Here is a 24,712-nt window from a genome sequence, read left to right on the forward strand (position 1 = left end):
TTATATCTAATAGTACTTCATTTTGTCTTGATCTTGCTGTGCACAGTGGCTACTGTTTACAAGCTTCTATCAATGGAAATATTGTCTAATTTTTAGTTCATTGCTATGTCGTGCTTTTTTTTTTAATAGAAATCTTAAAAAAATAAGCTAACAGGCTTACCTTTTTATTAATCTGTTTTAAAGTTATGTCAAATTTTGAACTATCAGTTCTACCTTTTCACAGTGCAGTTCTGAGAAATTTGTAACTAGTTTTGGGCTGGAGACAGATAAGGTCTTATTCTTAAAAGTGGACATACTGGTAAATATTTGAACTACTGTAAAGATGGAGAGATCTGAGTTAGTTTATCTGCTTACAGAAATAGTGCCCAACTTAATAAGAACACTGCAAGCTACCCTCATTTTGATCTTTGCAAAAGATAGAAGCAGAACATAAACCCAAATTGCTGTAAACTTTTCTTGTGTGATGTTACTTTCATAAACAGCAAAGTTTCTAATCCATTATTTGCATGAATTTTATACTCAAAATACTTACAGTAATTATTGCATTTCTTTATTTTTTGGTGAGTTGTATTAATCAGCCATTATTTGTCAGAATAATTATTAATCAGAATCACCTAAATATTTTTGTTTACTAATTAGTCTTCTTCAAGAAAGCTGTTCTTTTAAAAATTGTTTTTGCTTGGTCTGTTAAGCTGCACAGTAAGCTTTATCATTCTCTCTTTGCCAACTAATGTGTGAGACTTGCTGGTATTAATTCCAATTGCTGGAAGTGAGTACATTTCTTCTGTTTATTAGAAGTGTCTTCCCATGTCCTTCTGATCTCTGAGAGAAGTAATTTATATAATCTAAAGAAAATGTAACAATCCTGTTGAAAACTTGAAAACTATTAGTTTCCCTTCCTTGTCTGCTTTTCTTTGTCATTGCTCTGATTTTATAAGTAACAATGTAAAGAAGAGGTGGAATTATAATGTATAAACCTCAGGCAAAAGCTGTGTGTTTCTATTTCCAGTGGTTAATTCTAAAATGAAGTAACAACAATAACTATAGGTGGCATAAAATTTTAAGTAATATAGTATCATGGGGCATTTCCTGACATTTGTTTGTCTTCCTGCAGAATATATACATCCAGTTTGTGTACAGTGAGGAACTAACAACTTAAAGGATCCTCTGAGCTGCACTGTACATGCCTATTTGTTTTTTCTCCACTGTGAATCATTTTGCTTACACTGTCACTTGGATCTGATAGTGAAATACTCAGTTTAATATATTCATTGCTTTTTTGGTTTTGTGTTGTTTTTTGGGTTTTTTTTCAAACCATTGAGTTGTCTTTTTCCCTTATTGCTGACTTGTCATGATAAATTTAGTGTCCTATGTAGAAAACTATTTTTTTTGAATGCTAAGGACTCTTCTAAAAAGTATCATTAAGGTTACACCATTTTGACTATCAACACTTTCAATCAGTTTTTATTGTGTAACTATCTTGGTACAAAAGCTGTTTACTCTTTCATCAATATGACCTCATTTTCTTGTTAGTCCTTCTCAAAATTGAGATTTTAAATACCTGTTTGAGGCTCTTAGTGTCTAATCCAGAACTGAAAGTGCATGAAGATACATAGTCTTGTGTGCCAATCAAGAGCAGCAGAGTGCCAGGACTCCATTTTAGTAAGGTAGCACTGTTGTTGATCAGTCATGACATAGCCCTTAAAGTAATTCTTTCATGGTTTTCTGTTAAATAAAAAGTTCCTTTGGCTTTTCAGTGTGCTTTCATTTTCTTTTTCAGAGTTCAGGCTGTTGTTCTAATTGCCAACTCTGTCATCACCTAAATTTGAAATATCGTAATGATGACTGAATTAATCGTAAAAAGGACTAAAAAGAGAATCTTAAACAATTTTGCTTTTTGTCTTGACATTGCTACAAAATTTGTCTTTCATATTTTCTGATATATCTTTTATGTGTTGACTTTTAAGTGAAACACAACAAAATTCCATATACCAACTCTAGATCTAGAAATACACTTCTCTTCCTGTAGTAAATAACTCTTTGGTTACATTCCTGGTAATTCAAAACAGACTAACATTCGGGTTTGTTGTACTGTCAGTCTCTGAATTTCTCATCTAAGGCATCTGTTTAACAACAGAGCTGTGGAACTTCTTTTTTTTAATGAAATAACCTTTGCTGATCATATGCAGACTTGTCCTGCCACCAGTGTCTGTTCAGTATTTAGTTGTCTCATCACAGAATTGTTTAGGGTGGAAGAGACCCTTAAGGTCCTCGAGTCCAATGGTGACTCTTGAATTACTGACATTTCTTCCTTGAAGGCCTGTGCAGCAGAACCTGAGAAGCATCAGGCTTATTGAGAGTAAAAGGAAGGAGATTATTTTTTCATCTCTAAATTCACATTAACCTGATTTTGAAGTAGCGCTCAGTTCTCTACACTGCAATCAGCTTGTGTAGACATGCCTGTGCTACCTTTAGTCTCACTAGTTGAGGTACCAGCAGTCACACAGCTGTGGTAGCCTAGTCCTCTGTTAGGGGTATGTAGGCTCATTTTGTTGTACATTGGATGCTTACTCAATTTATGTATTTTAACTGTTTTGTTATATAAGGCTAACAAAATTAAGTGTATTTGAGTATATCTAACATGCTGCAGTCATATCTCCTAATTGCAGTGCCTGTAAGGCAGTGAGCCCCACTCTCGTTCTTCTGAGAGATGATTAGAAAGGTCTGCTCCAGTTTGATAGTTTTAGGATGATTTTTTATCAGAAATTTGCAGGAATTAGGAAGTGCTCAAGTGCAGTTTATGTAAATGAAATACCAAAAAGCTAAAATTAGCAAAGGAAACATAAAGATAATAAAAGGGAAGCCTTGCTTCTGGCAGTTCAAACCTTTGTGGGGTCCTAGTGAAATCAATTCATCAGTGTTTGAGTGTATTTTATGTGTACACCCTCAATCCTGCAATCAGATGCTTAATGAAGGAATTCTCCTTTCTCTTAATTCCTGTTGAAAAAATCAACACACTAATCCTTGACTAAACAGAACTGGGAATATGTTGGGAAAAAAAGCAGGTAAAAACAGCCATGGTGAGTAATACAGCATTTGGACTGATAAGTCAGCAGAGAGGTAAATAAAATACACTTACAGGAAATTACTTCTCTGTGTAGCTCATTTCTAAAATCTCCCCATAGGAAACATGTTAAAAAGATGGAGCCTGCTGTTTCCATGATAGGGAGCAATTGTTAACAGTGCACGGGAATAGACAGCTTGTCAGGATATGGGCATTTGGCACACACTGCTCTGGTTGTGAAGTACTTCTGTAAATTCATTAAATTCAGGTTTCTTTCATGTGTTTTTAGAGTAGCTGCAATTAACGTGGTCCAGAGTTACCATTGCAGAAATTGTATGCCAACTATTCAAAATACACTGCTTGCTCAAGACAAGAATTCTTATTTTTGTTGGACATTTTTGCGGAAGCTGCAGAAGAATTTCAGTGAAAGTAGGAGCCCTGAGGATGTGACTCTGTTATTCCAAATCCTGTTTAGGAGCAAAATGCTAACTTATATTAAGTCTTTGACCTGTGCAAATTATATTTATTTTCATTTTGATCCTCCCTTTGTGTTTGAGGATTTTGGATTACTCTTTGTGTAGCGCTTTTGTATTTTCAAGTGATATAAAGCTTCTGGGAAGAAGCTGAAGTGCAAGAAGGTAGCATGTCAGTTGGAGTACTACAGCCATTCTGCCCAGACTTTGGTGCAGTTATTGTTTGTGTACAATAAAGAAGGAGAGCCCAGTCTAGTCGATAATTAGACTGGCACTAAAGGACAGATGCCATCGAGGGAGAAGTTTTGGCTGGGTATTCCTACTGTTAACACCCAGCAGGCTCATTCAGTGAGCTAACTCAGAAGATTTTTCCTTGTAAGGAACCTGGTGGCAGCTAGCCATTAAATCAGTTTAGAAGTGGTGTGAAATTATAGCCTGGGGCTGTAGTGACATGTGTTTAATCTGGCAATGCCAGTTTAAACACAATCCCTAGATATCACATCCTCTCAGTTCTCCTTTCTGCTTCCTCCTTTGCCCTCAGTTCTCCTCCTGCCCACATTAGCTCACATTCTCAGACCAGAGGCAAATAAATCAGCAAAACAGCTTTTTAAATTTTTTTCTTTTTTTCTCTTTTCTTTTTTTTTCTTTGCTTTGTTCTCCCCCCCCCCCCTTTTTCTATTTTTCTTTTCTTTTTTTTTTCTTTTTTTTTTTTTAAATATTGCACTTGGGTACCTGCTGCAGTTTCTAATTCATGTAAATCCACCTTGATGCTGCTCAACCATTAACACAGAGGTGGGGATAGATGGAGGGAAGCTGTGGAGAGCTGGGGGTCCTTCCATCCCCAAAGCCCACCCCCAGCATTACCTTTATGTGAAGCAGTTTTTGCCACAGCATATTTTGCATCCAGTTGGGATATCAGTGCACTTGCTTCTCCACATGTATTTCACTTCCTGGGCCAGTTTACTCACATCTTAAAAATGCATGGCATTACTCTAAATTTTTTGGTCCTTTGGTTTGGTTTTAGAGAATGCTTTGGTAAATAAATGCTGGGAGGTACATTGCAGGTAATACACTTTCCATGCTGCCCTGCAGCTGCTGTGCTTACAAGATGGGACTATTAGGAGTTCAATAGTCAAGTCTTGGTGCCTTGCTTCTGCTGAGAGAGTAAGGAACAAGGTGCCTGACATGCCTTACTGTACATCCCACTGGTTGCACATGACCTGTAAATGTTTAAGCCAAACAATTCACAACAGGCAACTGAAATGAGCATTTTGCAAATGTACACTTTTTGGTGGTCTTTTCTGCCTTCACCCCTTGAGATATTACTGTACATAGGTGAGCACTGAGTACATGACTGTTGAAATACGGAAATGCAAACTCCTTTTCATGGCATACTTATTTTGAAGATACAAGTAATGATGTCTAAGTGTTGGTCATGGAGGATGTTTTGAAGATTAAAGTGATTTTTTTTTTCCCTACTGTCTCAAAAAGGAGATACAGTTTTTCTCCATCACAAATTCTGTTTTGAAATAATACGTTTATGTGCAGGTGATCTGTTTTGATATTTAAGTAATATCTCTGTTCTAGGCACCTAGTTGGAAACAAAAAAAAGGTTATCTGAATTTTAATCCGGATATGATATTTTTTCAGCAGGAGGAAGACAAGTATTGCTGTGGTGCTGCAAGCCTCAGTTTTTATTGACCAATTACCTCAAGCACAGCAATTTATTAGCAGCAGCACAGTCGGTGTTTAAAGTTCACTGGGCCCTCAACTTCCCCAGCCATAAAAGTAATTTATATCTGTGTGAATACTGCTGGTATTTTTTTCCCTGCAAAAAAAATTAACAAAGGAAGCCAGGGCAAGATGCCTCCTGCCTGCAGGAGACACCTTTAGTTTAACATAGGTGCTCAGAGGTGCAGAGGGATTTGTGATAATTTTTGGGGGGGGTTGCTATTCAGAGTGCAGCCACCTGCCAAAGGAGGACTCTGCTGTGGATGTGGGTGCAAGTCGGGCTCCTGCTCTTTTGCAAAGTCGTCCAATGGGGAACACTTTGGAAAAGAACACAAAAGAGCTGCGAATTATGGGAACACTGCTGAGCAAAAAGCCTCAATCTTTGTGTGCCTTGTTTGTTCAATACTGGAGCAATAATAATACCTGGATGGGTAATACTCAAAAGAAGATTTTCTTCATTTTAAACCATTTGAAGTTGTACCCTTGACAGGTAGTACTTCAGGCTTTCAGCAGAAAAATGTGCTGCTTATAAAAGCTTCAAATTTTCTTGCGTTTCAGATCGCCTTTATTTTGCAATTCTCTGCCAAAAACCAAAGAGTGGAGCTGCAAATACCCATTATTTCTGCATAGATGATGAACTTGTGTATGAGAAGTAAGTATGGTCTTATTTTTTCTGGGTTTTTTTTCTGAAATAAATTAGTCAGAACACCAGCAGTGAGGAAACAGCCTGATTGGCATTCTGTTTTTAAACTGAGCTGAGGGAAATACACCATTTCCATTATAGAATTAATTACAAGAGTTTGGTCTTAGACTTATCTGCCATGATTATATGCCTTAGAATAGTTTCCTGCCTTCCAATCAGGATTTCTTAAAAACGTTTTCGAAGCATAAGCTTTCATTATACCCATTCCTGTTAGAAGACACAGGAACATGATGCAGCCATATAGAGCCAGAAGTGCACATGGAACTGCCAGGCTGAAGGGAGTGTCTGTGGTTGTTCATGTATAAAGTGGAATGTCTGAACTTCCTACAGTAAGAGTTAAAACTGGCAAAACCAATTCAAGCTTTTATGAGCTGACAATGGATATATTATTTCCCCTGTAGTGAACAGTGTTTGCCTTTTACATTTATGTGGAATGCTGCTAATTCTTTAAATGTTTTCGACCAAGGGCGTGCTTGCTGGTTTTTAACGTACTAATCAGTCTTTATTCTCTGTGTTTACTTTTCTCTAGCGCTATCAATTGCCTTCTTTTTAAAGTAAAGCTTATGAGTTACTCTTAAAATAGAGTTTAAAAACTTCTGTCACAGAGTAATACTGTAGTGAGAAGTAAGTTCTTCAAACCTTGAGTTTGGTTTTGAATGGTGCTGTGTGAAAAACAAAGTTTTAGTCCATATTTAAAGACCACAAAACTGTTTCCTCCAACAAAATAGTGTGTATGTATGTATCTGAGAAGGCATGCTTGTTTTTAGAATGATGTACATATGTCCCTTGTTTTGTGCATCTTATTAACAAGAAAAGGCGTTCACAGGGGTCATATACAAATTTTCCCCTTTCTTCTACCAGCTTCTATGCAGACTTTGGACCACTCAATCTGGCAATGGTCTACAGGTACTGCTGCAAGCTAAATAAGAAACTAAAGGTAACACTTGGGGTTTTTTTTCAATATTACTGACTTTTTAAGGAACAAAAACAAATGGGCCAAAGGTTTTGGTTTGTTGTTTTTTTTTTTCTTGTTGTTGCTGTTGAGTTGCCTTCCTAGAATCCTAACCCAGCTGAGTTTTGAATATGAATGCCAGAGTTTATCGAGATAAATTTAGGGAGGAGGAGGATCAGAAGGTAAGACCCAGTTACTTTTAAGAGCCAGAAGATGTACCACTGTGGCAGTAACTAATGTTAAGCTTCTGAAAGATCAGTTGCTAAATCGAATACAGACTCTTTTAAATGAAAAGCTCCCCTCCTGGAATTCAGTCTTCTTGGCAATCTTGCCCATACTGAGTGAGCTGGAGGATGCAGTGCAACACAGTTTTATTCAAGATGGTTTTGGTTTGATTTAGTCTTTTCTGCTGCTGACATCTCTTTAGTAAGAAGTAACATTTGATCTTCAGTAGCACTGATGGCATTGGCCTGAAGGAGACTGCTGTGCTCCTTCTGCAGATTATTTTCTCTTAGAGATGCTCAGTAATTTTTAGGATTGGGCTCTAGATAGAGCACAGTGTCTTTAAAACAGGGACTCCCTACTTCCTGATAATAAACATGAATGAGTACAAGTTAGTTGACCTCTAATAGATGTTGGAGCACAAAACCTGTAAGGCAGATAAAAAAGCTTATTTGCATTAATGTGAATCACAGTTTGCCTCTTCAAAACTACTTAGATCTTTAAGCTGCCACTGAACTGTGAAAATTGGAAAGTATACAGAACATTATAGATTAAGAGTGTATTTTTTTTTCATTCCTTGATGTCTGTCACTGATAATAGTTTGCATGATCCTGACTTGCTTTATCCCTATGGTACTACAAACAGATTTGCCAGAGATAAGGTTCTCTGATTTTTGTTTACAGGATGCTCTGAAGCAACACAAACACATTATAAACCTTTTTAATATCTTAGGTTTGATATTGGACAGACACATTAGGATTGAGAACATATTTCTGCCAGTGATCTGGGGTTTATTTGTGTTGAGTGCATTGAATGGTATCTGAGCAAGTAACATTGCTATGTAAATACATAAAATGACATTTTATGATAGCTTAGCAGTTGATCAAAGCATGCAGTTTTAAGCACATCAGAATTTGTTTCAAGGGCCAGTTAGGGGATAACTGACACCACAGATGTGTGTGTCCTTTCTATGGAAAATGCCATTCCACCCAGTTTCTAAGATAATTGGAGAAACTATATGCCAAGCCAAGATGATATTTTAAAAAGCTATTTATGATAAAGTTTAGAAATACTTTCAAAATATTTTAATCCAAGCATGTTTCTGATGCTTAGAAGCAAATACTAGTGGATTTATAGAGAGTCAGGTTTTCTTTAAGAATGAAAAAGTCTAAATTCTGTTTTTAAAACTGTTGCGACTTTATTATGCCTGTGCTGTTTTTGAAAAGGCCATTTTCTATTTAATTCTGATAAATGGCTATCTGTTACATAAGGGTTGAAGTTGGAAATATTAAATACGTGTAAGAAGAAAAATAAAAGATTCCTGTAATTTGTACCAAAAATTATTTAGGCTGGATACTGGGAAAAATACCAGAACAATCTAGGTGGGGCTGCAAAGTTTTCCAAAGCTTCTGAGGGACTAGTCTACAGTATGGCTGGTTCTCTAAATACAGGTGGCTGAAAGTAGATAAACAAATTCTTGCTTTCCTCTAATTTTATGAAAGAAGGGATAAAAGGTCTAAAATGCAAAATCATAATCTTGTTCATTTCTTGATACAGTCATTTTCATTGACAAGGAAGAAAATAATTCATTATACTGGCTTAGATCAGAAAAAACAAGCAAATGCTGCATTCCTCATAGGCTCCTACGCAGTAAGTATTTAAAGTTTTACATCAGCTGCTAACTGTGTTCATTTTTTCATACTCAGTTTTTAAAACAGCAAGATAAAGACAATTCTTTACCCTTGAAAATCATCCTACCATCATTATACGAATGTACAACATAATAAGAGTTTCTAAAGTCTAGCAGCTATGTGAGTGAAGTTGTATGATTTTAGGTTTTTTCCTCCTTACTGCAATCTGTATCCCCAGGAAGTAAGAGCATCACTGAAAAGAAAAATTAGTATTTCCATTTCATAAAAATGACTACTTCTTGAAGTTTTACCTTTCCCCCAACCACACAAACCCTTTTTCTTTTTTCAAATACAGAAATAGTGTCTTGGACTGAGTACAGTGTATCATTTACCAGTACATGCATGTTTAAATAATCTTTTCCTTCCCCAGCTGTGTCTTTTTTACTATAAGATGATCTCTTCAGTTAACCCAGGAGAATTAGTGAGAATGTGTGATAGGCTTAGGGCCTGTATAAAGGTTGGGAGTATGAAAGGTGGCTGGAAAGGTGTTGAACCAAGGGTATGACTGCAGAGGAGAAAAGGGCTGGCTTTACATCACAGCTGCGTGTATTTGTACACAAAAGTGTAGTCAAGGAATAAAATGCTGAAAGCCTCAGAATGAAAGATGTGATGTACCACATTTATGTTCTGTTTGGACTGGTAACACACCTTGATTGTAACTGTTTCTCTTGTTTGCTGAGTAATAAAATGAAATGAAAAGCTCTGTGCTTTTTGGTGTTGGAGGTTTGAGGGGTCAGAGTTCATGGAGCCTTAGGTCATTCCTATTTATTGGCTGCAAGGCTACCCAGTACTTTCTGTGATGCAGGCAGTCTCCTTGCTGCCCCTGTGCATCATGCAGGATGTCCATTTTCTGCTCCCCCTCGGGTTTCTCTGTTGTCTGTATTTTACAGCATTTATTACAAATTGAGAACTAGATTTCAAAATGTGTCACTCTTGGTATTTGAAACTCAGGCACTTAGACATGTTGCTGTAGACCTTTGCTATTTTAAACCACATGGAAACTGGTAACATGAGTTACTAAGCTTGTTTGCATTTAGAGGGATTGTGCTGACAAAACAGCTGCAGCTTTTAGGAAAACTACTTCTTCCTAATTACTTGATCAAAAGGGAGGCCCAGAAAGCGAGAGAGGACTGGCTTCAGTTATCAATCATTATTTGAAAAGAAATGGGTTTTGTTTTTTCCCTACACTTCTGAATATGTGTCCTAGTATTGTGCAGCACAGCAGCTGACATTTAGAGCAGAATTTTGGTACAGAAAACTAGTTAATGGCAAGGCAATCTAAAGAAAATACTGTGGTTAACTATGCAAAAGTATACAGAGAAACTAATACGAATCTTATTTTTGTTCATCTGGTAGCCCTGTGTTCTGATCCGCTTGGAGAGGGGAACCAGGTTCTAAAACATTCTGAGATTAAGGCACAAACAAGGCCAGATGCTGGATCCCAAAATGATAATTCAGCTTTATCTTTGTAAAGAGCAGAGAGAAAGAAGGAAGGTAAAAAAGCAGGAAAAGCTCAGGATAGCTGTTAAAAGCACAGGGACAGGAGTTACCACCCCAATGAAGTGCTGCTGGCTTGCAAGCTGATAGATCTCTGCTTCTTCCCTGGTCGCCTTGCATCCTCTGAGGCAGTCAGAGTAACAGGGTGGCAGCAGTCCGTGGGCATGGCCCTAAACTCCTTTGCTGTGGTAGCCCCTGGATGCCCACTGGCCAGTTCACCAGTATCCAAGCAAAGGTCACCTGGTACCAAGATGGGCCCTGAGTGTCCACTGGCTGGTCCCCGAGGATTCACGCCAGATCTGCCTGCCATGCCTTATTGGGAAGGGTCCTTGCTGTGTTCTTGATTGTAACAACTTCTTATCTTTTTTTTTTTTTTTTTTTGCTAAGAATAGCTTGTCTACCTGCCTGCCATGACTTGCTAGTTATCTCCTGGAGCTTTTGCAAGCAGCTCAGCTTCTGGAGCAGCCCAGCTGTTGCATCAAGACCTTTTAGCTCCATGCTCGAGGCAGTGGCTCAGCAGACTCCATCTTTTAATCAGTCCCTTACACATGCAGTTGAAGGGCAGTGCTTGAACAGACTTGAATAAAGCTCTAACATTAATATGTATGGATTATGACAGTCCAAAGCACAGTAATTAAACATGGAGACTGTTGTACAGAGGAGTAGGTGATGGGGATTAGTAGCAGGAAGTGGGGGTTGCAGAGTAAAGGAAGGATGATCATACAGATCCCGCTGAAGTAGAACAGGAGATCACGACTGACTGCATGTGGGAGTGCTGCTTGCAGACAGATGGCCTATGGCAGGAAGAGGCCAGTCAAAACCACCAGCTTAAGTTACTGCCTTGAATACATGAATTGTTTCAGCAGTTTCTCTTCAGCGCCCAGGGCAATGTGAAGTGCAGTGGGAGTACCAGTCACCTCTCTGAATGCGCACATGTCTGTCCTGCATATCCACGGGTCTTAGATGGTGAATTAGCTCCAGCTAGATGGATTTGCTCTCCAGTGCAATAGACTTTGGCTTTGGTACTGCCTTTTCTTCCCAGCAAGATCAAGTTACTTCCCAGTTTCATGTGGGAGGGACTCCACTGAAGAAAGACTGTGCCCTCAAGGCTTCCTTTTTTCCGTGGCACCCTTTGATGATCTTCCGTGAAGAGACAGGCTTAATTACAGCTCCTGTTGCTCAAGTGTTCAAACATACTTGTGCCATATTTTTGCTTTCTGCAGAGAGAATTGCACTGTTCTTTCTGGAGTGAGCAATGATGTAGGATCTGTTCAGAATACCTCATAAACATGTCTGTAAGTATATTTCCTTACTGAAAGGAAATATCGAGGCCTTCTTTATTTGAAACATATGTAGGCTTAAGTATCCACCTTCTTCAGTTCAGAATGCTTTGCTTGTTGATGAAGAAGAATCCATCCAGCTATTGGTCAAATCTTTCAGAAGCTTTTCTTTAATTTTATTGTCAGACTGTCATGTTGGTGATGCTTCATTGCTTGAGCTGGTTGTCATCATTTAATTTCCGATCTTACAGTGTAAGTGGTAGGTTGACACTGTGTTTTGTTTTCTGTGGATTTAATGTGTTTTCTTGTTGGATTCTGGTTTTTTGGCTTTATGGTAGGTTCCCATTTCAACAATTTACCTTAGATTGAGGAACTGTGTGGTAGTGCGTGAGGGAAGAGCAAGGAGATAGAAAGGGAGCACGGCCTTTGCAGAGTTAGTCACGAAAATACTGCTTGTGTACATGTGTTGTAAAGCATTTGAGAACTTAAACACAGTTTTGGATGCAAAGTGCTCTGCAGATGCTGGTGCTGCAAGTTACTTGTTCCAAATAACAGGCTGCCAGGTTTTCAGGAACAGCAAGGTGTGTGTGATTTCTGGTTTGGGATTTTGTGGGTTTCTGTTTCAAGCACAGTCACATTTAAGCTATAAAACTGAAAAACTGTATATAACTAGTTCTCCTCTGAGACTTCTATGTCCTCCATTCAACTTCTGAACATGTAATTTTAAGGACTTGTTGACCTTAAATTTGTATTATTAAACAGAATATTATTTAACTTCTACTTCAAGGAGTGGGGATATATATTAGCATGGTTTATAATTCAACATCTTTTGTGTAAATGTGTATGTGTGTTTATATATATCATGTGGGGATATGCTCATTTGGACTACTAAGGCACTTATGAAAGTCTCTGTTAACTGTGGTGTGGTAAGGGCAGCTGTTAGTGTTCTCATTTTCAAGCAAGGTCTGTTCTGAGTCTTTTCTTCACAGTTGGTGTGTTTTAATGTTTCCCCTTCCCCTTCATCTAACTTGTCTTTCTTCCCTCTTCAGTGGAGATAGTTTATGAACTCTCCAGACTTCATACTTCTTTCTCCCCCCTCCTGCATCTTCTACTTCCTTCCAGGTGTACTTTGATGTGACAGCACAGCCTAACTCAAGCTCTTCAGTATAATGTGGCCTTGAAAATGAAGAACAAAATTTACAAATACATTTTTATATGTGTAGTTTTAGAATGAAATATTATTTTTAGTGTAATTCTTAACAAATTAGACCTTAATCCCTTTATTGTTCATCTTTCATCTATTTTAATTCTGTATTTTGTTTCATTTCTACAGATGATATACTGCATAATGGGAATAATACTCTTCTGTGTAGATTAGCAGAAATTTGGCAGCCACACATTCAGCCACACAAAGGGTAGCCAGAATTCAGTGTGTTGGGGTTGAATGTTTACACTTTATTTGGGTGGAGGGGGAAAAGGGAAAGAGGGGCGGGGGTTGGGGGGGAAGCTTTTGTTCTTCACCTTTTAAAGAAAAATCTTTTCCTTGAAAGCTATCTACACTGTTCAGGCCTTACCACACTACCAAAGCAGCAATGATCTTCTGAGTTGGTATCTACAGTGGCTTCTCTTGATTTTCGCCAGGACTTGGCTGTGGGTGAGGAAAGTCTGCTTCTTCCGTCATTGATCCTTCTATATTAAGAAAGAAAATGTACCCTCTGTGTCCTGTCCACCCAATTCCCAAGCTCCCCCCTCTCCCCTTGGCTACATTGACTTAGTAACAGTGTTTTTTTTCTCAGGCCTGGCACTAATTATGTACTTGGAGGGTGACCCTCCCAGGGTACCGCCCCATGAACTGCTGTAATTCAGGTCACCTTCTCCAGGACTCATCTCTGTACTTTGTCTATTTTCTCATCTTCTTTCTTCAGGGTAAGCAGCGTTTCCTTCATCCCTTCTAATCCGTAGTGTTGGTTTTTTGCCTTTTCAATTTGTTAGTGTCCCTCCTAGCTGTGGGCCTCATGCGGGGTAGCAGCTGGAGGCTGGAGCAACAGTTGGCACCCATGGATGTGATGTTGAACTGCTCTGTTCTTACTGTGGCAATTGCAGAATTATCTTTGGCTAAGCCTGAAATAAACCTGTTCAGTGGTCCAGTTTGGGTGATGGTCAGGGGGTAGTTATGAGTGGGTAAACCATGTTTACCCTCAGCTGCATTTTGGTGAGAGGTGCTTGACGGGTGAGTGGCAGAGACGAGATGGACAAAGCACTGACCTTTCATTTAAGCAGAAGTTGCCTGGAGTCTTGGCTACCTCTGTGTTTGTGTCCTCTCAAAAGCTGCCTTCTCTGAATTGAAATTGGGAAATCATGGTTAGTCATCACGGGGGCAGATTTTCCTGCAGTTTGTACTAGGGTCTTCTTCAGGATGTTCTTATCAACTACTTGTCCCCAGAGGAGAAGAAGGGTTGTTCTTCTACAGTCCCTCACTGTGGTACTAGCTTGCTTTCTTAGCTGTTGTGAAGTACTGATGTGCCCAGCCCAGTTGGTTCAGAGCTAACAGGGCTTTCTGTACCTCCCCTCTGCTGTTTTAAAACGTAACTGGGGGTTTCTTGCTTTTGTTTATGAGGAACAAAGAGAGTTGCCAGAGACAGGCAGTTATTCCCTCTCTGCCACTTTTATCCACTTAATGACTGTGTCTCCTAATGAAGGCACCATTGGACACATTGATCACATGTACATGTACACCACAAATCCATACAGGAGCCTTTTTACTATTTCTGTTTTAATTTTGCAACATCTAACTTTTTTCCTAAAGAATGTTGCTAGGAATATAATGTATTAAGTGACTAGTATATCCAGTGGAAGTTTTAATGTAAAAAAAGTATTTAGTAGGTTTAAGTTCTAACACCCCTGTAAGCTGGTGTTTGAGTCTCATCACACACAGCAGTTCCTTGCATTTGTTCAGAGTGGATGGGTTGTGATTATTTGCTGTTTACAGCAGTTCAGGCTGTCTTGGGTGAGTGACAGTTTTGGAACGTAGTTGTGTCAAGTAAAATTTGCTTGTAAGCAGTTTAAAATGAATTATCTCATTATTTTCTGGCTTTTAAGTCAGCACGGTTGGTAAACTGTACAATGGAGGTAGCAGCCTTAAGTAGATTTTGCAGTTGAAGGTAAGCAGGTGGATAAACTTGATTATAGTGAGCACATCAGAGACATGAATTTAAAGTGCTATCTACAGACATGAGTTGAGATAGTTTCTAACAGTAAAGCATATTTCAATAGCCTATTTAACGTTCCTGAAAAAGCAACAAGTTACGTCATAGATTATTTTTATCAAATATGTTTTATCTTGCATGCAACATTATTATTTCACTTGGCAATCCCATGTATTGAAAGTTAAGATGCCTTTTTCAACCAGAAGCTCCTTTCCTTTTCCAGCAGGAATAGTTTTTATGCTATTGTGAATACTGTTCTGATGATTCTAACTTGGTCGCAGTAAACAGTTGCTTAAAAAAATCAGCCTGGTTTGAAAACACTAATATGAATCAGATAAAAACATGGCATTCTGAAAGCTCTCATTCTGTGGTTGATTTGAAATGCTCAGGAATGAAGAATGGGTTGCCTCATCCTTCAAGCCCTTCTGTTTCATTCAGTGAACTTTAAAGTGGCTGTTTGACAGCACAGCAGTGTTGGCAGGAGCAGTGCTTGAGTGCACCTTTTCCAGTACTCAATGCTTGGATGATTCTTTACCATTCACAGAACTGCCTGTACTCCCTTAATTAGAAACAGATGTCCTAAATGAAAAGGGTGATTAGAGCAATGCTAGTGGTTCAGCTGCTAATATCAAATTTCTGGCTGTATTTTGAAGTTCAGTGGGATATTTCTTTGTAGGCATAAAGAAAGCAAATTTCTAAGTTGGGTGTGGAAAAGTGATTACACATTGTGATAAAACAGTTGTTAGACTTAAAAGGCATCAATTCCTTATAGTAACAATTTTCCTGAAAAGTGTTTAAATAGAACATTTGTAGATTATTTTAAGAGTTTTTCTCTGTGTATTTGTGTGTATGTAGATATGTATGTACAGGCATCTACCCTGCATATGATTGTAGAAAAATTCTGAAAGCAACTGAACTTGTGGATTATGAATTTCAGGCCTGCTTCATTGTCTTAAGTTTTTTGAGTGTTTTGGGGCTTTTTGGGTTTTTTTAATTTTATTTTATTTTATTGATCTGCAGGAAAGGAGGCTCTTCGGAAATCAGTGTAAAATTCTGATTTGCGTGTACAAAAATTCATTTGTGTGTACAAAAATGGACAAAAGCTATCCCAGAGAATGCCTACTTCTGCTGAATAACAGTTAATATCATTGCTTGAAATTATTTTACTCTTTTTAATCTTTTTAATAGTAGTTCTTGTTGGTTGCTTTTAATAGTAGTTCTTGTTGGTTCCTTTATTGGCATTAACTTAAGAAAACAGCTTTATTTGTGAAAGTTTTTGTCATCTTAGCACAGCAGAAATATAAATTGTAATCAGCATCCCGACAAACTAGATTCAGCTGTTGTATATTTTGATTTCTGGAGTTTGTCTTTTCCCATTTCCCCTTTTTCCCCAACACATACCTCATGAATTTACAAATATATCTTTGTCTTGCTATTCATCAGATCAACATTTCCATTCTGTTCTTTTCTGAAACTTCTGTTCTGCTTGCTGCCTTAGGAAGTCCTTCTCTCTTTCAACACTTCTGTCTGCTACAGGTCTTTGATCGCTTCTACTTTCTCTCTCCCATTTATTGTCTTTCTTTAGTCTTTGTTCACCCACATCATTCCAATGAAATTATTCATCTTTAAGGCTTCAGTGGCTTTCTCCTGTTCAGAAACAGTACTATATGTAGTTGTAGATAGATAGATAGATGTGTCAGAAATATTTTTTGAAGTGAATCTTTCCTTAAACCATGCCAACTGCACTTTGGTTCACTTCATGGAGCAGTCTAGGAGCAATCCCAACAGGTAATGGGCATTCAGTCCACAGGACCAGACTAAAACTAGCTGTAAAGCTTACAAGCTGCTGGGAGTATATAGTGCAAATGTCAGATCTTCAGTGCTGGCTCTCAGTCTACAGATGCATTTATTCTGGTGCACAACATTTCCTAATGCAGATGTGGCCTCTACTGCTGCTCTGGGCTTTGCTGCCCCTTCCCTCCCTCCTCCAGTCTTACCTGTTTCCATATCTGGAATTTGGTTCACCTGCAACCTGAACCTAGGCCCCACCTATGTTCAGCCTGCATCCAGCCCTTCTTGCATCCAGGATTTCTAGCTGGGTGCTCCCTTAAGCTGTGACAGAAGCTGATTCTGTGTCCACTTTGACTCTCAGAGCTTCTTGTGTTGTGTTACTGCCTGGATACTTTCCTTGTGAAGTAATTATCTGTTTATGGTCTATGTGCAGTGGCTGAATGTCATTCTTCCTCTTTGCAGCACTCCACACATTGCACCTGTCTAGCTATCTTCACGCTAACCTCATTTTTTTTGTAAGCCACTTTTCACCAAGTACACCATCTGACCATTTCATCAACTGCTGTTTCATCTGTTATGTATAGTAGTGTCACAGCTGAAGGATAGCAAGATCTCTGCTTCAGAAAATTCTGAGAAATTTAAGAGCTTCCTTCTTCAGTAAATATACTGTACCTTCCTTCATTTGTACGGCAAGTACTATATATTTTTGGTTTTGCAAAACTACATTGGGTTTTTTAAGTGGCCTTGTATGCAGCAAGTGTTCATATCTAGCTGTGTTAAGGAAAGTCCATACACATGTGCATGTATGTTAAAATGGTGTTTCTAGCAGCTTCACTGGTAATGTAATTTCAGAAGTGCTTAAGAACTAACATGTTTCGTGTTAGTATCCTGCCACATTATTTAGACTTATTTTAATACAACACCTACTGTAATGGAAAAAAACCTTGTCTCACAGCTTTTACACTTGTAAACAAATGCTTCTGCATTGAATCTTGTTTTCTTTAAGAAGGTGATAAATCCTTGGGAGAAATCCTTGGCCTTTCTGACCTACAAGCACTTACAGAATTAGCTACTATTGATTCCATTTCTATCTGCCTGTGGTACAAGTAGTACTCTCTGTGTATTACCCAGCCTGACAGCACTGAAGTCCAGTCGGACCTTAGGAGGAATTTCTTCACAGAAGGGGTGATTAAACATTGGAATGGGCTGCCCAGGAAGGTGGTGGAGTCACCCTCCCTGGAGGTGCTTCCAGAAAGACTGGGTGTGGCATGCAGTGCCATGGTCTGCTTGACAGGGTTGCGTTTGGTCAAGGCTTGGACTCAATCTCAGAGGTCTTTTCCAGCCTAATTGATTCTGTGATTCTGCAATCCTGAGTTTTTTCCAGGTGACTCATTTCTGGCCACAAACTCTCTTTCTGCTGTTTAATTACCATCTGTTTGCTAATGCCATTTTGTGTCTGTGGTTTGTACGTTTTTCAGGGGCAGGGCTCTCTCCCTGGTAAACAAGAAGTGCCAGATTTATATGGTTGCTAGCAGTATGTGTTCACTGTGCTGCAGGGGGCAAATTAGGACTGTATCAAAGCACACAATTTGAAATTTCTGAGAAGATAACCTTATATCTAAATCAGGCAATGAATATGCCTGCAGAATAGAAAATGGACTCTGGTGTCTGAGGATTAGCTATTTAATTATATTGGGGGAGGCTTTCTAAGTATATTTCTATTTTGGGTGTATGCTTGCAAGTATATAAATGCAAGAGTCTCCTCTCCCCAGTGAAAGCACACACACACACAAAACATGCAGTGTTCATTACTTAACTACTTATCAAGGAAGATTTTTTGTTTGTTTGTTTTGCTAATGTAACTGGAAGAACGCTCCAAAAATACTTAACGCAGTAATTGAATCAGAGGAAAATCAAAGGGGTCATCTGTTGCCGTGTCTGTTTTAGCTCTCTGTTTAGGATATGTTTCAAGATGGGTTTGTTTGTTGGGTGTTTTAGCAACATCTGTTCCAACTCTTGTTCTCTTTGTGTGTGTGTGTGTATGTGTGTGTGTGTGGAGGGAGGATGTTTAAGGTCTGTTAAGCCATTTGTTCAAACTGGCTTTGCAGCAGCATCAAAGAAATTTGAAAGGCTACAGCAACTTTTAAGGGGGAAAAATGTCCAAAGAAATAGAAAGCAAATATGCCACACTTAGATTTTTGAGAGATGTTTAATTAATACTCATGAGGATTTTTACTTTCAAATAACCTCTAAGGAAAAAGGTCATTAATATAAAAGAAGTAAATAATTTTACTGAAGGTTACTGAAAAAAATCCCAACTTTCTGTAGTGTGCTAAGGTTAGTTAATGCAGTTTTAAAGAAAAAGTATTAACTTGAAATTACTGAATATTGACCTGTTAATGACAGCTTGTTATTAACAGTTGTTACTTCCTGGCCATGCTGGGATGGTGTTTGATGGTATTTGAAGAAGAGATATGCAAAAAAGAGGAGTTTTAGGTATTCTTTAAGAGACCTTAGTGTTAAAGGCTATCCAAGAGGGATCAGACATGTTGTGATGGAAGACCATGTGGATATTTCTCGTAAGTTGGTCTTTTGTGAATTCTTTTCTGAGTGTTTTTGACAGTAGAAAGTTTGATACATCTTGCCTCAAGTATGTTACTTCATTCAGTTCTTAGTATTTTGCTTCTGAAGCTACGTATTTCTTTTTTATTTACTTAATTTTTATTTTTTTTTGTGGCATCTGTATTTAATTACTAGATGCTGCCTCACTAGTGCAAAGGAGGAAGTACAGAATTTGGACTAATCTGCTGTAGGAAGATCAAAATATACATGAATTACTGTTTTAGTCTTGTCTGCTGAGTGTACAGTCTGTTTGTGTAGCAGATGATTCATAGCTTTGCTGATACCTCTGTGGGGTTTTGTGTTTTGATTTGCATCTTAAAAGCTTAATTAAAAAAAAAAATCTACAAACCGGTCCAGCGGAGTTGCATAGAAATATGTAAGAATACAGATGGACAGAAGCTTTTTCACTGCAGCCTATAGATGAACAACTTCTGCAAAAATCTATAAACTTAATTTAAAATACATATTCCTCTAGATTGACAGGATTTTATATTGTTTATGTTAGTTTTATTGTTGCAGACTTGCAAATATTTGTTCTTGATGCCACTCTTTTCCAGCACTTTTGAAGTCTGTGATAATTAATTATGCCTTCTGTAATAGATGAATGACTTGAAGTTATTGATACTAGTCTTAAAATAATCCTTTTCCTTTTCTTTCTTTTTCCAAAATTAGATAATATACCTGAGAGAATCCCCAGAAGATGTGTACAGGCTTATATTGGCAGGAAGTGTTTCATATCTTCCTTTCAGGTAAATAACAAGCTGATAGAGCCCTCTGTACCTTGATATTTTGAAGAAGAATGCAGCATTTTTCAGTACTACATTGTGTTGGAGTTTCTTTGTGATGAAGTTTTTTCATGGGACATGTTCCCTTTCTGGACTTTAAGTACTCAGAGAGTAGGGGTGTCAGGAGCTGGTGCTGAAGTGTGCTGGCATGAGATGGAGCGACACTGCTTTGTGTGCACTCTCCTTGAGCTTTTTGATCTGCGTTACTTCTCATTTAGCAGTCTGATTTTGTGCCAGTAGTTGACAGTTGATCAAAATATCTGTCATTCCCCACAAATGGCTTGTAACACTGAATAGCATCATCATGGCCTGGCTTCATGAAGGAAGATTTGGGAAGGGCTCTACCCACGTTTGTTACAAACACGCTGGGGGCTAAAAAGGCCAATACGAGACAGACACGTCCGGTTGCAAAAGGCACAGCAGAAAGACTCCTTAGGTGGGAAATTCTGCAGGACACGATTCTTTCTGCCTTGTCTTTTCTCCTCAAGGGTGATCCTGCTGCGTTCTCAAAGGCATCAGCAGCGTTATAGATGGGGTGTCTCCAGACCTCCCGACTGGAGCCCAGAGTAGACCAGTTCTGTTGATCAATATGGCCAAGGCTGAGATGTTGTTTCAGGCAGTCCTTGTATCTCCTCTTTGGGGCTCCTCTCTTGCGGCAGCCGGTGGCAAGTTCACCATAGAGCAGGATCTTAGGGAGGGGGTGGTTGGTCCTTCATCCTGGAGACGTGCCCTGCCCAGCACAGCTGTGTTCTCAGCAACATGGCCTCAATACTTGTGACTGCTGCCTGTTCTAGAACAGATGGATTGGTCACATAATGTGACCAGTGGATGTTTAGGATTGTACGGAGGCAGCGTTGATGGAAGCGTTCGAGGAGTCGCAGGTGGTGGCGGTAGATGACCCAGGATTCAGATCCATATGAGAGAGTAGACAGCACTATGGCTCTGTAAACACTGATCTTGGTACTTTTCTTCAGGTGTTTATTTTACCAAACTCTTTTATGAAGCTTTCCAAAGGCACTGTATGCCTTTGCTAACCTGTTGTCTATCTCTCCATCAATCTCACCATCCAAGGAGATGAGGCTGCCCAGGTAATTAAACTGCTGGACTGATTTGAGCTCTGATTGGCCAGTGGTGATGTGGGGATGATGGAAGACTTTCTGAGGTGCAGGTTGATGGAGAACCTCTGTCTTCTTTAAGCTGACTTCCAGCCCAAAGAGCTCAGCAGCCTCTGCAAAGCAGGATGTTAAACGCTGCAGAATCCAGGGGCAGCTCTGGGCAACCTGTGACAGGGCCTCCCCACCTTCACAGACTAAATAGCATCCTTTATGCACCAAGCAGTCTCTGCAGATTGCTGGGCTTCCCACAAGGGGGGAGTTGTCATCAGTGCATCCAAGGAACCTCTTGGATTGCCTGTGCCCTGCTGTGCTGTCCCTTCAACAGATATCAGAGTGGTTGAAGTTCCCCGTGAGGACCAGGGCCTGTGAATGTGAGGCTGCTCCTGTTTGTCTGTCTGTCTGTACAGGGCTTTGTCCATTTGTTCTTCCTCGTCGGGTGGTCTGACAGACAGCCACTACAATGTCACCTTTGTGTGTCTTTTCTTCTGTCTGAATGGGGTTCTGCTATTTCCTTTTCCTGCTGATTTCTGCCCCACTCACCTTTCACACTGATTCAGAAGGAAGGAAAGGCTAGAAAAAAATTTTAGAGGCAGCCATCCAGGTACTTCACAAGTTCTTCCTCCTGTCAGTTAAAATTGAACATAATACATTTTTTACTTATTAGAAACATTAGCAATTCTCTGTTGATAAGGGCTGCATGGTCTCAAAAGAAGATGTTCTGCCAAGACATAATATTCTCTGATGTAGATTCAGTTTAATTTATTTATTTACTTGACTAAAGTGTTCCTGTAGAATGCTTACTCTGCAGTGCTTATGGAATCTAATAAAGGTCACTTAATAAGAATATGCCATTCCTGGATCAACAGAATTTAAAACGTTATTGAAAGAAGGGATTTTAATGAAACTGGTTTCTCCTCTTGTTTAAATATAAACTATTTATGCATCTTAAGGGAAGTGTTTTATTGTATCTACACCAATGTTTATCTTGACAGTTTCAGTAAGAAGATGCTGTTCACATATACAAACAGTGCATGTGCACGGTCTCTTTCTTCTTTTAAATGGAACAGTGTATTAAAATCTTACTTTTTTGAAAGTATGCTTCAGAGGAAAATATTCAAAGAATGTGTGTTGGAATATGACACTTATTCAGGAATTAGCTTTTGCCATAAGGCATTTGTGTTGTCTGTTGTTTGTTGATGAATACCAAAATATGCCAGTTTTGCTATTCATGTCAGAAATAGAATGTCAGCTTTACCAAAACTGTAGCTGGAGTAATCTTACTCTTGTATCTGTTAACATAACTTATTTTATGTTTTGTTATTGTTGTAAGATGCAAGGTGGGTAATGAAGTAATCATTTGACATAATTATTTCACTATAATAGTAATTACCTTGAAGCAGTTTTTTAAAGGTGTTTTAGAGAAGTATCTTCAACTGGTTTTACTTGGATTAAAATGGAATAATTACTGGTTTGGTCATCATATCTTATAGGGATGCTTCCTTTGGTACTTGCAGTTTTCATCTGACATTGCTGGACTGTTTTCATGCAATAAACAAGGTCAGTGAACTAATATTTTTCATACTGCAAAAAGTTAGCTAAGTATTGCCCATTAGAAAAAGAATGTTTAGGAAGCTGGGATCCAATTAGAGCTGTGAAGTAGCAGGTTTCCTGATTGTTTCCTGGCTTATTAGGCATTTTAACAAAACTGGATACAGCATCCATAGAAGTCAACAGATACCTTATATAATCAACTAGTGAAGATTTCAAAGTGGGAATTTTGAGATTTATTTTTGTGATAAAATAAAGGATGGTAATTCACATCTCTAATCCCTCAGAGTTGTGTGTTAGGTTTATTATATGCCCATGCTCCGCCGGTGTTAAGTTTTAGGCTGAATATAGCCTTTGGAAGTGGTTTTGAATTGGTTAGTCAGACACTTCAGGCATTTGCAGCACATACTAATGATTTCAATTTTTGCTTTAGTAATACAAATAGAACAAATGTCAGGAGGTAGGTGCTTATTTTATCTACAAATTCCATAATTTAGTGTTTTATAGCAATACAGTGGTGCAGTAACATATTGAAGGACAGGAGAATTTAAACGCATTCTTTTTAGTCTATATGAGTAGTGAAATGGGGAATTCTGCAGCTCTCCACCCTACTACTGTCTTTTGTGTTATGGATATCTCTGCCAAATTCTAGTGTTTTCACTGGTTAAGTCAGCTTCTTGCAGATTTGTGATTTTCAGCTTTTTTGGATGTTTTGAAGGCTGCTTGTATGCCAAGAGTGGTGCATTGCTGTTCTTGCTGAAACAGCAAGGAAAACTACAGAAGATCACACAATAGAAAACTAGACTGTATGATTTCAAATACCTGGAGCTTTGGTATTATCTGTATTTGTGCCTCCTGATTTAACAAGTGGATAAACTATCAGTTACCCAAATGATTACATTTTTGCTTTAGAATGTACTCCTGACTTCAACAAACATTTTTTGCCAATTATTTCCCTTTTTTTTTTTAATTTTGTGCACCTAGCAGTAATAAAAAGGCTGAATGCTTCAGTAATCTGCGATTTTGTAGTGATTCATTGAAAAAAGAAAAAAATCTATTTATTCATCTTCACTTGTATTGAAATTTGCAAATCTGTTTTGAGCCAAGACTGAGTTGACCTGTATTTCTTCAATCACATGAAGGAAGCTCTTTGAAAGAATAGTATGGGTATTAAGGGAATTTCAGTAACCAAAAAATGTGATAAACTGTCCTCTTTGAAGAAGCATCTTTGTTAAAAGCTGTGTTCTGAATTTTAGGCTTTGCAGTATGGTTTCCTGGATTTTAGTACGTTTGATGTAAATGAATATGAGCATTATGAAGTAAGTGTTCAGTATGAGTCTTTTGATTTGTTTGCTGTTACTAATGCTAAAGTGATTGTTTATAATTTGTGCTATTTTTTGTAGTATTAAGTTCAAGTTCTGTTTTATCTCTTTAAACTATAATGCCAATTCTGCTAGTTAAATAAAAGTGCATGGTCAGAGAGAATATTAAAATTCAGATTTAAGCATAATTGGGCTCAATCATGGAGGAAAGCAGAAACCAAAATGGAAGTAAATACTTTTTTCTGTTATTAAACCCTAGAAGTTGATCAGGAGTGTGAATTTGGACACTTTTTAGAGGTCATGCATATTCTTGAGCAGTCTTGATGAAAAACTGGAGGGCATACAAGCCTAAGCCTGACTGAATGCTGGAGAACAAAGTGAACACAGGGCAAAAGTATAGTAACATGCTTTGAGGTAAAGAAGGAAACAGGGTTGGGAAACCCCAAGTGCATAAAGTTCACTTTGGGGCCTAGGAAATGATTGTGACAATGAAGGACTGCGACTCTTCACTACATACAGTTTCAGAAATGCAAAGCTGCCAGTTACCTGTAAAGAGGAAATTTGAGTGTTCTTACGACCTAAAAAATCATTATTTAAATTGTGAACAGAGGTGAGGTGAGACCAATAATTTAGAAACCTATACAAAATTCAAAATTGGAAGTTGCCCTTCGTCTGAAGGGCATGAGTTGTACTGTTCTAAAACCCTCATT

The 24,712-nt window shown here is 38.4% G+C and overlaps 1 protein-coding gene across 8 annotated transcripts in view; it reads left to right on the forward strand.

Annotated features, from left to right (window-relative positions):
* Window positions 1-24,712, forward strand: part of CDC14B (cell division cycle 14B) — a 42,510-nt gene that overhangs the window by 1,836 nt on the left and 15,962 nt on the right. For all 8 annotated transcript variants that reach the window (XM_032676514.1, XM_032676512.1, XM_032676517.1 and 5 more), the window contains exons 2-7: window positions 5,827-5,920; window positions 6,833-6,908; window positions 8,703-8,795; window positions 19,905-19,981; window positions 22,623-22,689; window positions 23,937-23,999. In XM_032676514.1, the coding sequence (XP_032532405.1) occupies window positions 5,827-5,920; window positions 6,833-6,908; window positions 8,703-8,795; window positions 19,905-19,981; window positions 22,623-22,689; window positions 23,937-23,999 (470 nt within the window). The remainder of the gene's footprint in view (window positions 1-5,826; window positions 5,921-6,832; window positions 6,909-8,702; window positions 8,796-19,904; window positions 19,982-22,622; window positions 22,690-23,936; window positions 24,000-24,712) is intronic.

Source organism: Chiroxiphia lanceolata, chromosome Z (genome assembly GCF_009829145.1).
Source record: "Chiroxiphia lanceolata isolate bChiLan1 chromosome Z, bChiLan1.pri, whole genome shotgun sequence".
Taxonomy (NCBI): Eukaryota; Metazoa; Chordata; class Aves; order Passeriformes; family Pipridae; genus Chiroxiphia; species Chiroxiphia lanceolata.